Genomic DNA, 15,975 nt, shown 5'->3' with positions numbered 1-15,975 from the left:
GCCACTGGCATGGGACTAAACATCCCAACAAGAATCTCAGAGATTCCCTTGCTAGTATATAGCCAGCACCCAATATGTCATGCCCAAATGACGCAATGCAGTTAACAACTGAAATTCCAATAAACTTTTGGAAGTTTCCAAGTAAAAGACTCTCAGATATATTTCATTCCAAGGAATGTCTTATTTCAGATGTGGAACTTCTGTGGCTTTTTAATAGTTTTGGTCCAGAAACCATAACACAGGAGGTAGGTTATGAGGAAACTGAGAAGATTTCAAAGATGAAGAATGTAGTTTGGTTAGCAGGAGGGGAAAGGATGAACAAAAGCCATGGATGAGAAGCTAAAAGACGTGGTCCAAGGCAGTTGGACTATATTGCAAAAGGAATGAGACCTTTTCAATTGACTGGTAGGCAAGTAGGTTGAAAATATATTGGGGGGGGGGAGAGAAAGCACTTTACCAGGTCACACAGAAGTGCATTATCCAAGTCACCAAGCTTAAAACAAGATGTTAACTATCAGTGAAAGCTTCCAAATGCTAATGAGCAAAATAGAATATTGTTATAAATTTGTGGGGAGGCAGGACTCCCCTAAAATATCTGGATTCAGTAAGGGGGCTGGAATTTAACCAAACCTCATAATTCCTGGCTTTCATAAATGTTGACGTTTAATCAATGGATTTAGCAGTGTAAAAATACAGACTGGACTTGTTCTCTTGACCAGGGAATCGCCTGGAAATGGGCCATTATGAAACAAAGGCAGAGTCATTAACCCATCAAGAAATCCATCAACAAGGCAGAAGACTCTCTTCCAGAAATATAGGGGGGAGACCCCACCCTGAGCTCTGGGTAATTAGCAAAAGACAATCCCAGAGTTGGGAGCATGAAGGTCATACATGATGTTTGGGGTCTCTTGGAATCGGAGGCTGTAGCAATGGGAGAAACAGGACGCTCTTGGGCTGTGAACGCTTTGCGCTCTCTCCATCCAGAAGCAGGTCGTATATATGTATTAAAAAAACCACATATCATTGTCCCAAAAGGGAACACAGACTCCAGTAATTATGCTTGCAACACCTAGAATCTCGTACCACATAGAGATTGGTGTGGCATGAAACAATATTATAAAATCAGTTGTAACTGAGTTTTCAAGAAGTGTCCTGTTAAAAATCTTCCAGAGATGGTTTCAGGCCGTAGGAAACTACCTTGTTGATGTGAAAGAACAGCACGGCTTCTGATTTCCAGTACTTATATCATAGCTTCTTATTGTAGGGTAATTTCCAACAACACATAAATGACAGACGCACAGTAAACAAGAAGTGTGTAGGAGGAAGCATTCAAAGTGCTCTATTGACACACCCTCCACAGTTCTCCAGAACTGCAGAGATTCTACTCCAGTGCTATAATGAAGACACACATTTTTACAACTGGGATTTCAGTGCAAACCACTGACTGCAACATTAAGGATCTATTTGTGACACAGAGCTTATCCACACTTCTGCTCGTCCCACTGCTTCCCCCCAGGAAAACCACTCTTCAATGCACAATCAGAGCAGGCAGCCATTCAAGTTTTCAGCGGATAGCTGTTTGTTCTGATTGAGAACTAAAGAGCAAGCTTTCCCTGGTAAAGGAGTGGGACAAGCAGAAAACTGCTGGGATCTGAGCTTTCTAGGCAGAGGACACACAGAAGTGTGGACGAGCCCACACTCACTCATGCCGGAGACAATACAAGGTATGTTAACAAGCAACCGACAGAGAAACAGACAGAACGAGAGGAACAAAGGAGGGAAACAACAAACAAAGGCAACACAAAGTCAGTAAATCTACAGAGAGAAGGCAGATTCCGAGACATCACCATTGCAGCATGGAACGTTTGGTTACCATGAACAGTCAAGACAGCCGTTGTCTTTTGGTCTCCACAAACACAGGTATAATCTCCTGTATCCTCCACCTTCAGGTCTCGAATCAAGAGTTCAGTCGCAGCACCTTCCTGTCTCATTCTGTATTTGTCACTTGGCTTGAGAGATTCAGGCCCCTTTCTCCACTTCACCTCAACACCAGCTTTGGTCATGGCACAACGCAGAGTGGCAGTGGTGCCTTCCACGGCTTCCCTGTTCTTCAGTCCTTCTTTGAAAAGCACCGGAAGGGCTAAGAAGGTGGTAATAGAGGGCAAAAGTAAGCGGCGGAGGGGGAAAAAGAAATTGATCCTTACCCCTGCATGCAACCACTGAAGTCCCACCACTCAGAGGCAGTGAAAGGAATCACTCATTCAGGGAAATATTGGCTGTCTGAACCTACCTAGAAAATCCATTTCCTCTGAAAGACAGGAAATAGAGGAATGGATAGGTATATGTGGAATTAAAAAGGGCTGTGGCCTTAGAAGAAGCACCCAAAACATCTGGATTCCAACCTATCTAAGAAGACTCCCTCCCCACACACACACACGCTTATGAAAATATTGAGTTCTATCAGTCATGCAATGTCCTGCCCTGCAACAGTGGATCTGGATTCCAAAAATAAGCCAAGAAGGATAACGGTAACACCTTTGACCATAGAATGGGTAGAAAAGGTAGAAACTAGGTTGGTGAATGGGTTGAGAGCTTGTTTTCTTTACCCTTGACTTCCAAAGATGCCACAGTCTGCTGCTCTCCACATACACAGCTGTAAGTCCCAGAATCTGTTAGCTCCAGGCCTTGGATGATAAGCTCAGCAATGGTGCCATCCTGCCTCATTTTGTACTTGCTGCCTTGCTTAAGGGTCTTGTGTCCTTTCTTCCACTCCACGGTGGCAGAGGCCTTGTTCAGCTCACACTGCAGAGTGGCGGCTTTGCCTTCCGTAGCTTCTTCGTCCTTCAGGGCTTTCGTGAAAAGTGTAGGCAGGACTGCAGGGGTGGAGGTAACAACAGGACAGGAGTCCATCAAAACTGAGACCCTCGAGATTGCAAACTACCCTCCTCTTGGCAAACAATTATAAGTGGGCTACCGGTGTCAATGCAGTGATTTACTTGGGCTTGTTTTTTCATCACACTAAATTACGTTCATCCTGGAGAATCAAATTACAAACTTCAACCTTTTGTGGCCTTGACCTAAAGTGCCTCCTTGGTTTTGCTTCCACCGTTCTATCCCAGTAGCTTACAATTAATCCTACACTGAAAATGGCCCAACTCCCAGTGAAGTTCTGTTCCTTTAACAAATAACATATTTGGAGATGGGAATGAATTTAATACCCCCTAGCAATTCTTCACGACAAGTCCTAACAAAAGGCCCTCCTCGCGCAGCTCCAGCCAATGCAGAAATTCTCTGGATCTCACTGAATGAGGACTGAGTGAAAACATCATGACCTGTTTTCTTAGGTAAACAAAGTGTGGTGAAGACCCAGTGAAGCTTTTCAACATTTCTGAGCCTGTAAATTTGTAACTGTAAACGTTACATTCACTTGAGAGGGTCTATGCATCTGCTGTGAGGAAGAAGATCCAGAATCCACACCAAAGGGGTGTTTTAAGGAGGAAGAGGAGGAAAGTAACATGTGTGGATTAGGAAGAGCGCTGTTGGGTTTAATTTCAGAAGAAAAACCGCAAGAGAAGTCTGACTATATATATAAGGTACACGTTATATCTCTACATTTCTTTTCTTTACCATTCACTGTCAAGCTAGCTGTAGTCTTCTGTCCTCCGCATTTGCAAGTGTAGTCTCCAGAATCTGCTACATCCAAGTCACGGATCACCAGCTCAGCACAGGGACCCTCCTGCTTAATTTCGTACTTGCCACCTGGTTTGAGTGCCCTTTGCCCCTTCCGCCATTCCACGGGGGCAGCCTTGCTCAGCGTGCAGAGCAGTGTGGTTGTCTCACCCTCTGTAACCTCCTTGCTTTTTAGTTCTTCTTGGAAAAATACAGGCAGTGCTAAAGAATGCAATATGGGTAGAGAGAAAGGGTCAGATCACTGGAGGGCCTCTGACGTTTTGATGCTTTAGCACACTGGGAAGGTCCATGTTGCTAGGAAGCAACTGGCGTCAAGACCAACCAACACAAAGGCTTAGCTGTGCCGCAACCATCACCAGACCCCTATGTAGCAGGAACACGGGGGCATTTTGCAGGGAGAGGTATAACTGCATTATTTTATGTATCAAAATATGGGGGGGGGGAGGACAGGGAAGAAAAAGAAGCCCCGGGAGACCAGCAGCAAGAGATCCACAAAACCACTTCCGAACTCGAGAGGAGGTGGAGTTGCGGGCTTCACACCTTCTCCATGTGCACGGGGGCTGGCTCTCAGCCTCCACGCGATTGAGGGGATCCCTGGCAGCGTCATCCCCTGGCCAGCCAATCGGCTGGCCTAGGGGGGCGTGGCTTGCACGATATCACACTGGCGCAGCCAGGGACCTCCCACTTTTGCCACCTCAGCTCATCGGCAAGACCAACAGCAAGAGATCCACAAAGACATGTTGCAAGAGCGGCTAGAGCTGGATTAAGCATGTTTGTTAAGAGGCTTTAACTGTGGGCATAAGGTCCATTACCATTCACTTTCACGGCTGCAGTAGTCTTCTGATCTCCACACACGCAGGTGTAGCTTCCAGCATCCGTCAGTTCCAGATCTTGGATGGTCAGCTCAGCAAAGCGACCTTCTAGCCTCATTCTGTATTTTTCACTCGGTTTCAGCACCTTTTGATCCTTCAGCCACTCAACGGAGTCAACGGCCTTGGTCAACTCACAATGCAGAGTGGCTGTTCCGCTCTCTGTTGCTTCCTCATTCTTTAGCCCCATTTTGAACTGTGCGGCCAAGGCTGAAGGACGCAGAATGAACAGATACTGTGTCAACAACCACAAGTTATGCGGAGCCTCTCTCACTCTCTCTCTGGCATGCTGCTGAATTGTGCAATTCACCCCCCAGTTATGGGGAACCATCCTGGACATGCTTCCAGCAAATCCTGCCAATTTCCAACTTGGGGGACAGAAAAGAACTTCTGGATGGGATAATCCTTAGGAATGAAGGGGTGCCCCATTAAGAGGAGGCTGGCCAGAGAATTGAAATAAAAACTCAGATATGAAACGGCCAACCTTTTCTTAATGAGGATGACAGAACCACACAGTATATCTCATACATTGTGCAAGTCATGCCATGTCATTTGCGAGAGGAACTTTGCAAATCACCTAAACATGCAACAGCAACACCTTACATCCTGCAAAACTGGAGAAGAGTAAAGCAGGGAGGCTGCATGCCGGCATGACAGCGAAGGACAAGATGGAGGAAAAGTAGAGCTGAGGACAGCTTTGCAAGAACATAAATTAGGCGGGTTGGGGGAGATGGCAGAATCACTTCAAAAGGCTGGTAGCGTTGTTGTGTTTTTACCATTCACTGTTAAGACAGCTGTTGTCTTTTGGTCTCCAGTGGAACATGTGTAATCCCCAGCATCCTTGAGGTCCAGATCGTGGATCGTCAATTCAGCCACAGTTCCTTCTTTCTTCATTCTGTATTTGCTGCTGGGCCTCAGACCTTTCTGCCCCTTCATCCACTCCACTGGAGCAGACTTGTTCAGCTCACAGTGCAGAGTAACTATCCCACCTTGTGTGGCTTCCGTGTTCTTTAGCGGTTCTTTGAAGCGGGTAGGTATGGCTGGAGGATGAAGGGATTTCAAATGTATATACACACACACATGAGGATGACTTGCCAACATTAGCATCTGATTCAGTTATACATGACACTGCCTCCAACCCAAGATTTCATATGGTCGTTTCAAATCAAACATCTAAACTTTTCTCACCTCTACAGCCCCTGGGAAGTTATGCTTCTCTGCTCTGACCTTTCTTTCCCCTGGTCTTCATTCCCCTCTCAGACTCATCCCCCACTCTGTCCCTCTCTTCTTCCTATCATTCTTTTGAACTCTTCCATGTCCCAACCCTCCTTCCCTTGGGCCTTGTCTAGTCTACGCCTCTTTTCCTAGACCCAAAGGCTCTCCATGAACCACTGAAACTCCCAAGCAGTTCAGGCGTATTATGGCTGCCATCACAAAATTGCCTAGCTCATTATGATAAAGATTTAGGGCGCTTCCAGACTATTGCTATTGCCAGGTGGGATTCAACACATACTGGCAAATTGAGGTTGTTCAGCTGTAGTTAACTAGGCAGCCTTGCACACACACAAAAATCACCTCCCTCAAAGACTGGACTTTCTTACAAGAAGGAAAGTTATGGGGAAGTATGGGATAACACCTTTCAGGAAACATTGTCTAACAAATCGGAATGGTTGCTCATTAAATTGCTGATGTCATCTAATCTCCGCACAAACAAATGAGGATGAATGCTCAATAATGACCGCTCTCCCATCAACCGGAGGGCACCCTTTTCGTGGCCGCGGGCAGCACCCCGATCCCTGAGACAACGACAGAAGTTCCTGGTCCGCCTCTCCACATCACAGCCCTTTGAGGTTCCCGACAAACCTCAGTTCTAATGAACCTATCTGTGGCGAGAGAGGCGGAACTCTTTGAGTAGTTAAAAGGGGCGGAGCCTATCTGAGAGCACGCACTCAACAGAAAAGCCAGGATACTAATCGTCCAAACGTGCAAAGGCTCCTCCAGATGTGCTTTTTATTGTGCATTCATGGTGAATTGTGCTCATGATGGTATCAAGGCAGTTATACACAATCCCACTTTCAATGTTTTTTGCGCCTGCAAATGTTTTGTGGTTGGCATGCTGCTTTGTTTGCAAGCATGTCCTGCAACTTCCTCCTGAAATCCTCTAATGTTTCATACCCCCCAAATGATCTGGGCTTTGTTTTTTTGTCCCACTCTTCTAGTGCAAAAGTACCCCTCCAGGCAGCAATAATGCAAAGACGCTGCAGATGCATTGCAGAACAGTCCAGTGTGGACAGTCCAGTATAAACCCATCACTATTATTGCATCAATGGACATGTTGCGGAATAGACCCACGCACCAAAGAAAAAACCCTAGGAGAAAAACTCCCCAATTTGGAGGCGTCCTCTGTAATAAACACAGCATGGAAAACCCCAATGAACTGTTACGATATGGATGCAATGCAGCTGCAAAGTGCTAGCCTGAAAAGTAAACATGATGGGAATGTTGGGACTGCCCGTGGGAATCAGAGGGACAGTCAATTCACAGTGCGAAGCACCGGAATTAGTTCAGAGTGTAATATGAGCTCTTCCGTTTATTCCTGTCCAGGCAGTACAGGAAGTGTTTGTCACTACTAGACTGCTAGAGCTTGAAGAGAGCAGTCATGTTTTTTATAATGCTGCAAAGACAGAAATAGGTAAAGGTAAAGGTAAAGGTACCCCTGCCCGTACGGGCCAGTCTTGACAGACTCTGGGGTTGTGCGCCCATCTCACTTAAGAGGCCAGGGGCCAGCGCTGTCCGGAGACACTTCCGGGTCACATGGCCAGCGTGACATCGCTGCTCTGGTCAGAGCCAGAGCCAGAGCTGCACACGGAAATGCCGTTTACCTTCCCGCTGGTAAGCGGTCCCTATTTATCTACTTGCACCCGGAGGTGCTTTCGAACTGCTAGGTTGGCAGGCGCTGGGACCGAGCAGCGGGAGCGCACCCCGCCGCAGGGATTCGAACCGCCGACCTTTCGATCGGCAAGCCCTAGGCGCTGAGGCTTTAACCCACAGCGCCACCTGCGTCCCAATAATACAGAAATAAAGGCATGTAAATACGTTTCTGTCTATCTCTTTCCCCTGCCTGGGGGGGGGGCAGGAAAGGGGGGGGGTGTTCTTCTCACGCTGAGAAGGATCGCCTATTGCGACCTCGCCTGGATCTTGCTGGGGAATGCAGCCAGGGAGGTCAACAGGAGATCAAGCCAGGTGCCTGGGAGAGTTGCCAGTTTCTCCTGATATGGGCTTGATTTCCGACATGAACTTCCTAAAAATATCAAGCTGGTAGGATTGTATACCACATATTTGCTCAGCAAGCTAAAACTCAGAGGAGATACATATAAAATGGGAATAAATGCAATAATGAGATGGATGCATCTCCATTACCCTACCATGGATTTTGACCTGAGCTGTGCTCTGCTTATCGCCGGCATCACAGGTGTATCTCCCACCATCTTCTGGCTCTGAATTGTGGATGAACAGCTCAGCCACACACCCCTCCAGCTTCATCTTATATTTGTCACTAGCCCGAAGGACCGTCGCTCCCTTCTTCCAGGCCACAGATGCGTCTGGCTTGTTGAGCACACAGCGCAAAGCTACGGTGTCTCCTTCTTCCTTTTCCACATCTTTAAGCTCTTGCTTAAAAAGAACTGGCAGGGCTAAAATGTACAACCAGGGTGGAGGGGAAATGGCAAAAGTTAAGCACTGTGGGGGAAACTCCATATAACAGCCACACGCAGCAAGGACCACTCCCACCCCACTCCGCTCCAATACGCAGGAACAGATGGAAAACTCAAATTTTGTCAATGGTTTTGGCTTCAGGGAGGTAGTGTCGAAATCAGGGGTTGTCAACCTGGTCTCTACTGCCCACTAGTGGGTGTTTCAGGATTCTAGGTGGGTGGTAGTGGGTTCTACGGCACAAGCTGAATCCTCCTTCTATCGAGCACTGGTGGGCGGTAAGGAAATTTTACCATCATTAGTGGGCGGTAGGTATAAACAGGTTGACTAAGGTAAAGGTAAAGGGACCCCTGACCATTAGGTCCAGTCATGGCCGACTCTGGGGTTGCGGCGCTCATCTCGCTTTATTGGCCGAGGGAGCCGGCGTACAGCTTCCGGGTCATGTGGCCAGCAGGACTAAGACGCTTCTGGCGAACCAGAACAGCGCACGGAAACACCGTTTACCTTCCCGCCGGAGCGGTCCCTATTTATCTACTTGCACTTTGACGTGCTTTTAAACTGCTAGGTTGGCAGGAGCTGGGACTGAGCAACGGGAGCTCACCCCATCACAGTGATTCGAACCGCCGACCTTCTGATCGGCAAGCCCTAGGCTCTGTGGTTTAACCCACAGCGCCACTACCCCGGTCTAAATCCTAGTTCTCCCTGCCAACAGAAAACTAGCATTTCAGGGAGAAGGTCCAGCTACAACCCATCTCCCCGACACTTGCTGTTTTCATATGTAGGCGCGTTCTGTCCTGTGAGCCCCCTAACCCAACTGCAGTGGTACAGCCTGGAGCAGCTCAGAAAGAAAATGGCTTGCTTGGGAGTCTGGCAAAAAAGACCTCATCATCAGAGCCATCACTTTGGATCAGGGGTGGAGAAGCTCAGATCCAGAGGCCAAATGTGGCCCTCAAAGCCTCTCCATGTGGCCCTTGGGACTCTCCACAAGCCACAAACCCTTTCCCCAGTTATGCCCCTCAGTGGCCCATTTTGCACCCTCTTTGGGTGTTTCTGCCTGGCTGGAATGTGTCCTTGGACTCTAAGAATGCTTCCAGTTTCTCTGGATGGAGGATGAAGAGAGGTGTGCAAGTGGGTGTAGAAACTCGCCTACTGTGCAAAGGTAAAATTCGCACCAGTTGCTCTGCTCCCTTTCACCTCTGGCCCTGCCCACCACGGGCATGTGGCCCCTGGAAGGCTGCCCAGGAGGAAATGTGGCCCTTGATCTGGAAAGCATTCCCAACCACATCTTTCAACTGCCATATGTCCGCTGCAGAGATGGTTAACTTGGATCTTACAAACAAGGAACTTCTTTACACAGGCTTAGCCCTACAATATAGGCCAAAGATTCAACCACGAGTGATGGTGTCAGGGGACTGCCCTCGGAACGGGAGGGGGGGGAGGCAGGGGGGCCGGTTGGATACAGAGAGCCTCCGAAACTCCTGAGGAGCAGTTCCTCTTCCAGCGGTGGGAAAAGCCACACCTCCAGTGGAGAAGAGAGGGAAGAGGCCAGCCAGGCGAGGAGAGGGCTCAAGGATGCTGCTGAAAGTCCCAGCGCCTCACCTAGCCAGGCTGGCCAGGAGGGACACAATCCACTTCTGTTGCCCACCTTGCGCAGAGGGGTGAGACGCAAGGAGGGGAGGCGGAGGCTTGGGGTGCCAAAGGTCTTATTTTGGGGGAGAAGCCAGAAGAGGCCACTCCCAGATTCTGCAAGTGACTGAGATGGACATGAACTTTGTAGATCTGCACTGTAAATAGTTTGCACAATAAAACCTTTAAAAGCCAGGTCAGAGTCCTGCCTGGTTACTCACGAGCAACCGCCAGCAGCATCTGACAGATGGAAGCAGAATGGTATGGTTAGACGCACGTCACCTAAAACATACAACTCACACTCACAGAGGTTGGGTTGCATGATGGTGCTGTGGGTTAAACCACAGAGCCTAGGACTTGCTGATCAGAAGGTTGGCAGTTCGAATCCCCGTGACAGGGTGAGCTCCTGTTGCTCGGTCCCTGCTCCTGCCAACCTAGCAGTTCGAAAGCACGTCAAAGTGCAAGTAGATAAATAGGTACCACTCTGGTGGGAAGGTAAATGGCGTTTCCGTGTACTGCTCTGGTTCTCCAGAAGCGGCTTAGTCATGCTGGCCACATGACCCGGAAGCTGTACGCCAGCTCCCTCGGCCAATAAAGCGAGATGACCCCAGAGTCGGCCACGACTGGACCTAATGGTCAGGGGTCCCTTTACCTACTGCAGTGAGCAAATTTCGCATGCATGGCATTTCCGTGAAGGCCCACTATTAAATTATGGCATAGATAACTGAGCACCGCGAAACTAGTGGCTCTTCCTACCTGTCACTTGCACTCGAGCCGAGGTCTTTAGTTCGCCAGTGCTGCAGGTATAATCCCCAGCATCAGAACTCTTTACATCCCGGATCACTAGCTCTGCCACAGTGCCACGCTGCTTCAACTCATACTTTTCCCCGGCCTCCAGGACTTGGTTTCCCTTCATCCACTGCACCGGCAGGTCTGCCTTGTTAAGCTCACAGGTAAGCCGCACCTTGCTTCCTTCCTCAGCTTCCCTGTTCCGCAGTTCTTGTTGGAAAAGAACTGGAAGGGCTAAAATGCAGAATTGAAGAAGAAGAAGAGTTTGGATTTGATATCCCGCTTTATCACTACCCGAAGGAGTCTCAAAGCGGCTAACATTCTCCTTTCCCATCCTTCCCCACAACAAACACTCTGTGAGGTGAGTGGGGCTGAGAGACTTCAAAAAAGTGTGAGTGGCCCAACGTCACGCAGCAGCTGCATGCAGAGGAGCGGGGAATCGAACCCGGTTCACCAGATTGCAAGACTACCGCTCTTAACCACTACACCCCACTGGCTCCAGTGTGAACATGGTGAACATGGGCCAGAAGGAGAGGCTTAAGAAAAGTTGTGGGTTCTTTGCTTCCCCAACAGCTTTTGAAAGAAGGAATTTGAAGCAAATAATAATAATAATAAAATTCAACTGATGGAAATGTCATTTAACTACTGTTCTAACCACCTATGCTTCACATGGGGGGAAAGCTTAAGAATATTACAGTTACCAGCTTGATAACTTAATGCTTTTTAAAAGGGGGGGGGGGGAATAATACAATTAGGTTCACCTGAACTGTAAGGTTTACATTCTCCACCCATTGATTTAAACATATGGTAAAGATCAAAGCAGGTAATATCTAATTAACACGTAGCACATAACATAAGATACACATCTAGGTATCTATGTGGACTTTGGCAAAATAAAGATAGGTGGATTTTGGCGTAACAGACAACAGCGAATATGTAGAAACTCTGATAGTTCAAAAATAGTTTCTGTTGGTAGACAGTGAGGTGGAGTTACAGTACATCTGTAGTCAAAGGACTGGGATGAAGCTTATGAGTTATGTATCTTTCTTTTTAAAAAAGAAGGTAGGATTTGCTATTTGGTAATTTCACATCACTTTTCAAACTCCCTTCTAGCATAAGATTATTGAGGAGGGACATCTCTTCTGAAGCAGACACTTCTATCCAAGCCAAAGGACTATTTTTCTCCCTTCCTGCTAGTCCACACTTCCTGTAGAAAGGTCACACAAACACAGATGGGCATCTTCATCCTCTGTGGTTTTATTAGTCCAAGTTCTTGGATGTAGTTGTCCATAGCTGCCAGTACAGGAAGAGAACGCCAATGAAATATTGATGATTGCCACAATAGCTCAGTTGGTAGAGGCTCTTAATCTTGGATTGTGAGTTCGAGTCCCGTGTTGGGCAAAATATTCCTGCACTGCAGGGGGTTGGAGTAGATTACTCTCGTGGTCCCTTCCAACTCTGCAATTCTATTCTATAATTCTATGAGAATTAATTCTATAATTCTATGAGAACCCTTCTGTTCTATAATCCTATGAGAAGCCTTCTCAACATGATCCCATCATGATCTACTCTTCTAGCACGGTTTACCATCTTCCATTTCTAGAAACTTGCCATCCTTCTGTAACTTCGTTTAGAGGAAAACTGTTTCCAAGCAAATAAAACTGGATATGTAGTGGGTGGGAGTGTGGGTGGGAAAAGCTGCTGTCTCTCAGCAAATTTTCAGTTTGTTGACTCTCCCCTTTCGCACCTTCAGAAACAGGAGTTTGCCCCAGAACAACAGAAAAAGATCTTTAAACAACAGAACAGGTGGAAATTAACGTTGATCAGATATCCATAGTATATCAACAGGACAGCTTTAGGTTGGAAAGATAGAGAAAAATGGACAGTAGAGGCATGGAATAGTTATTTGTTTGAACTTATTCAGTCGGACATTGTCACAGTCATGTCACAGGAAACAATGTGGAAGGTCAAGTCCACCACGATAAGGATAAAAACTACTGGAACAAAAGACATTCGGTGTAAACTAAATTTGCTATGCCCCTGGCTGAGCATAATAGTTTGAACCCTTCCAATGGATATGGGGGGGGGGAATTGTACGGGAAATTTAAAATGGGAAGGAGATAATAGTATGTAAAAATCCCAAACTTGAATAAAACTTGGGGGGGGGGGGGAAGTATACCAACATTAGCAACAATCCTTCTTTTGATTATGGAGGCAACATCCCATGTACCATGTGAATTCTTTCCAGGCATATGGAGCTACCGATTATATTCTTCAGAGATCTGTATAAGCTGATAAAGTGCATCCATTCTACGTACTCAAGGAGAATAATTTCTTTCAAGTAGAATACTCTGGATCCTGTTGACACCTGGAGTGCTCTCTGGTCCAAAGAGAAACACTTCAGTTGATTTCATATTCAACTATGAAGTCCACTGATGAAGTCACGTAGAATAGACTAAACCAGTAAGAGATCATTTTCAACCCAGTTGCAAACTTAGCATTGATAATCAGAGTGCTTAATACAACACAACTAACATTTATTTCCATTGTAATGAGAATATTTGCTCTCCTGGCTTGACAGTGAATCATAGAATTGTAGAGCTGGAAGGTACCTAAGAGTCACCTAGTCCAATTCCCTGCAATGCAGAAATCTCAACAGGTGGTCCCCCATCCAATTTGAAACCATAGCAGACCCTTCTTAGCTTTGCAAATGTGCTAGCAGTTTTATTGATGCACCACTGGGAGACTCCCGTTTCTTTGTATCACCTTCTATATCTCACTTTCCATTTTATACATGAGAAGGGGTTTCAAATCTTGACAGGGTATTCCGGAAGTTAAAGATGCACCTCCCAAAATGGTTTAGAATTTACAGATTATCTGCAGAGGCAGGTCAATAATAAACTTGGAGGATAACAACTACTACCCACAATGGTCATGTTTTACCTCCACTGTTGGAGACAGTATGCACCTGAAGAGGAGAGGCTGGTCAACTAGGGTGAATGGCACACTGCCCCACCAATCCCAGTCTGCTCTCAGTCAGCTCTTGCCTGTCTGCCTTCTTACTTGCATCCAGTTCAGGAATGGCACTGCCTGTCAGTTTCTTCACCCATGGTCTCTGTTTTGCCTGTGTAGAACTCAAGAGGGAGAAGGATGGGGACAAAGCTAAAACTATCTGGCTCTGCTTGTCATTGGCTCCAGCCCATGAGTTCCAATGGGCACTCACCACCACTGATCCTTCTTTATATTTGCAAGTAACAGTAACATCCAAAGGCACTTTCTGGGCCAGTACAACCATTGCTGGAATGGAGGCTGTATGCTTCTGAATGGCAGCTGCTGGGAATCACAGGTGGAGAGAGTGGTGTTGCGCTCATGTCCTGCTTGTGGGTTAGGCACAGGCAATTGGTTGGCAACTGTGGGAAACAGGATGTTGGACTAAATGGGCCTTTGGCCTGATCCAGCAGGGCTCTTCTTATGTTCTTTTCAGGACCTTGGAAAGCTCCAAGGTAATGCAGACGTTGCTCCAATCTAAAGCCTAAAATTGGTCTGTTGAGACCATACAGGGAAGCCAAGAAGTTTCTTGGTAGCTAGTATGACACAGAGCAGAATTGAGTTTGCTTGCTTGAGTGGTCCAAGCTGCTGGTCTCCAGGTCAGAATCCAACATCAAATCCAGACAGAAATGAGCTGTAGCACCAAGTGAAAAGCATCTCACCTCCGATGGGGTGAGCTTTGAACTGCAAACTTCCTCACCCTTTTGCTTCCACCATCATACAAATTAGAAGAATCTAGAAGAATTTGCAGGAGCAAATATGGGACAATTTAGCGATGACAGAAATGCGACAGAAATACCTTCATTTAAAATTCAGAGGACTAGGAGAGGATTATAAAGGGAACATAAAAGAGAAAATGATAAAGGAGTTGGCTAAGTGGCTGGAATTAAAAGAAGAAGAGGTGGCTGGTTCGGTGGAGAATGTTTTTAGAATAAGAATGAGACCCCAACAAAATAGGTTAAAGAACCCTCTTGAGGACTGCCTAGTAATTCTAAACTCAATCGAGATGAAGAATTTAATATTAAAAACCAGCTATCATAAAAAACTAATAATTGAGGACAGAACAATTATCATTCTTAAAGTGATCCCAGTTAGGCCTTTGCGTAAAAGGGAAAGATATGGACAGATAGTTGGTGCCCTGAGGAGAAATGGTATACAATATAAATGGGAGTTCCCTGAGGGGATCGCCTTTTTCTTCAAAGATAAAAGATTTAAACTGACAGATACCCAAGAGGTGGAAAAATTTCTGAGAAGGTATGAGAAAGAGCTCGGTAAGGGGGAAGAGAAGACAAGAGATAAGGAAGGATCTAGAAACGAGAGGAAAAGAAAGAAAGACAAGAAAGGGAAACAGGAGGAAGGAGAAATAGGAGAAGAAGAAACAGGAGAAGAAGAGGGTGCGGCGGGTGGGGAAGAAGCAGAAGAGGAGGAATACACTGGGAACGGTAGCCCCAAAACATAAATTTAAAAATTGTGACTGAATAAAGAGACTTAATCGTGAGGAATGTCTTTAAATTTTTTGACTTGGAATGTAAACGGTTTGAATGAAAAATCTTAAAGGAATAAACTAGAAAAAATTGTGAGGAATAAAAACTATGATGTAGCCAAAAAACACAAACACATATTGATAAATAAAAAACTGGGAGTAGAGTTTATCTATTCGGATGTAGAAAAAAAAAGAGGGTTAGCAATTTATGTTAAAGAAAAATGGGAGCCAGTACTGATTTGCAAAGATGAAGAAGGCAGAATCCTGGGAGTTCAAATTAACCATCAGGGGGGGGAATTTAATGTGGTAACCGTATATGCACCCAATACAAAGAAAGCAGATTTCTTTAAAAAACTGGAGCAAATGTTATTAGAACTAGAAAACCACAAGTTAGTTCTGCTTGGAGATCTGAATGGAGTACCATCTCCAGAATTAGACAGAAATGGGAAAAAGAGGAAATCAAACCAAGGGAAACTCCCCAAATCATTTAATAATCTACAAGAGAATCTGGACCTAATTGATATCTGGAGGCATAAAAATCCAATAACGAAACAATTCACGTACTTTTCAGAACCACATCAGAGTTGGGGCAGAATCGATCAGATCTGGGTTTCAAGTGAATTATCAACAAGAACAATGAAATGTGAAATACAACCCAGAACCCTTTCTGACCATAATCCAATACTGTTGGAAATAAAACGTAAATCATCTGGCCCATATAGATGGAGATTGAATGAATATTTACTTGAAAATGAGGAT

General features: G+C 46.0%; 1 protein-coding gene across 29 annotated transcripts in view; it reads right to left on the bottom strand.

Moving 5' to 3' along the window:
- The window catches only part of OBSCN (obscurin, cytoskeletal calmodulin and titin-interacting RhoGEF), a 270,159-nt gene that overhangs the window by 163,544 nt on the left and 90,640 nt on the right, over nt 1-15,975 (bottom strand). For 23 of the 29 annotated variants that reach the window (XM_079996236.1, XM_079996263.1, XM_079996261.1 and 20 more), the window contains 7 exons: nt 10,653-10,919; nt 7,985-8,251; nt 5,336-5,599; nt 4,503-4,769; nt 3,628-3,891; nt 2,607-2,873; nt 1,874-2,140 (listed from right to left, as the gene is read on the bottom strand). The exons of 1 other annotated variant lie outside the window; for it this stretch is intronic. In XM_079996236.1, coding sequence (XP_079852362.1) covers nt 1,874-2,140; nt 2,607-2,873; nt 3,628-3,891; nt 4,503-4,769; nt 5,336-5,599; nt 7,985-8,251; nt 10,653-10,919 — 1,863 coding nt within the window. The remainder of the gene's footprint in view (nt 1-1,873; nt 2,141-2,606; nt 2,874-3,627; nt 3,892-4,502; nt 4,770-5,335; nt 5,600-7,984; nt 8,252-10,652; nt 10,920-15,975) is intronic. 5 more of the 29 variants (XM_079996262.1, XM_079996253.1, XM_079996245.1 and 2 more) reach the window with 5 other exon arrangements.

The sequence above is a fragment of the Podarcis cretensis genome, assembly GCF_951804945.1.
Source record: "Podarcis cretensis genome assembly, chromosome: 12".
Lineage (NCBI taxonomy): Eukaryota > Metazoa > Chordata > Lepidosauria > Squamata > Lacertidae > Podarcis > Podarcis cretensis.
This window is presented reverse-complemented; position numbering and strand designations above follow the sequence as displayed.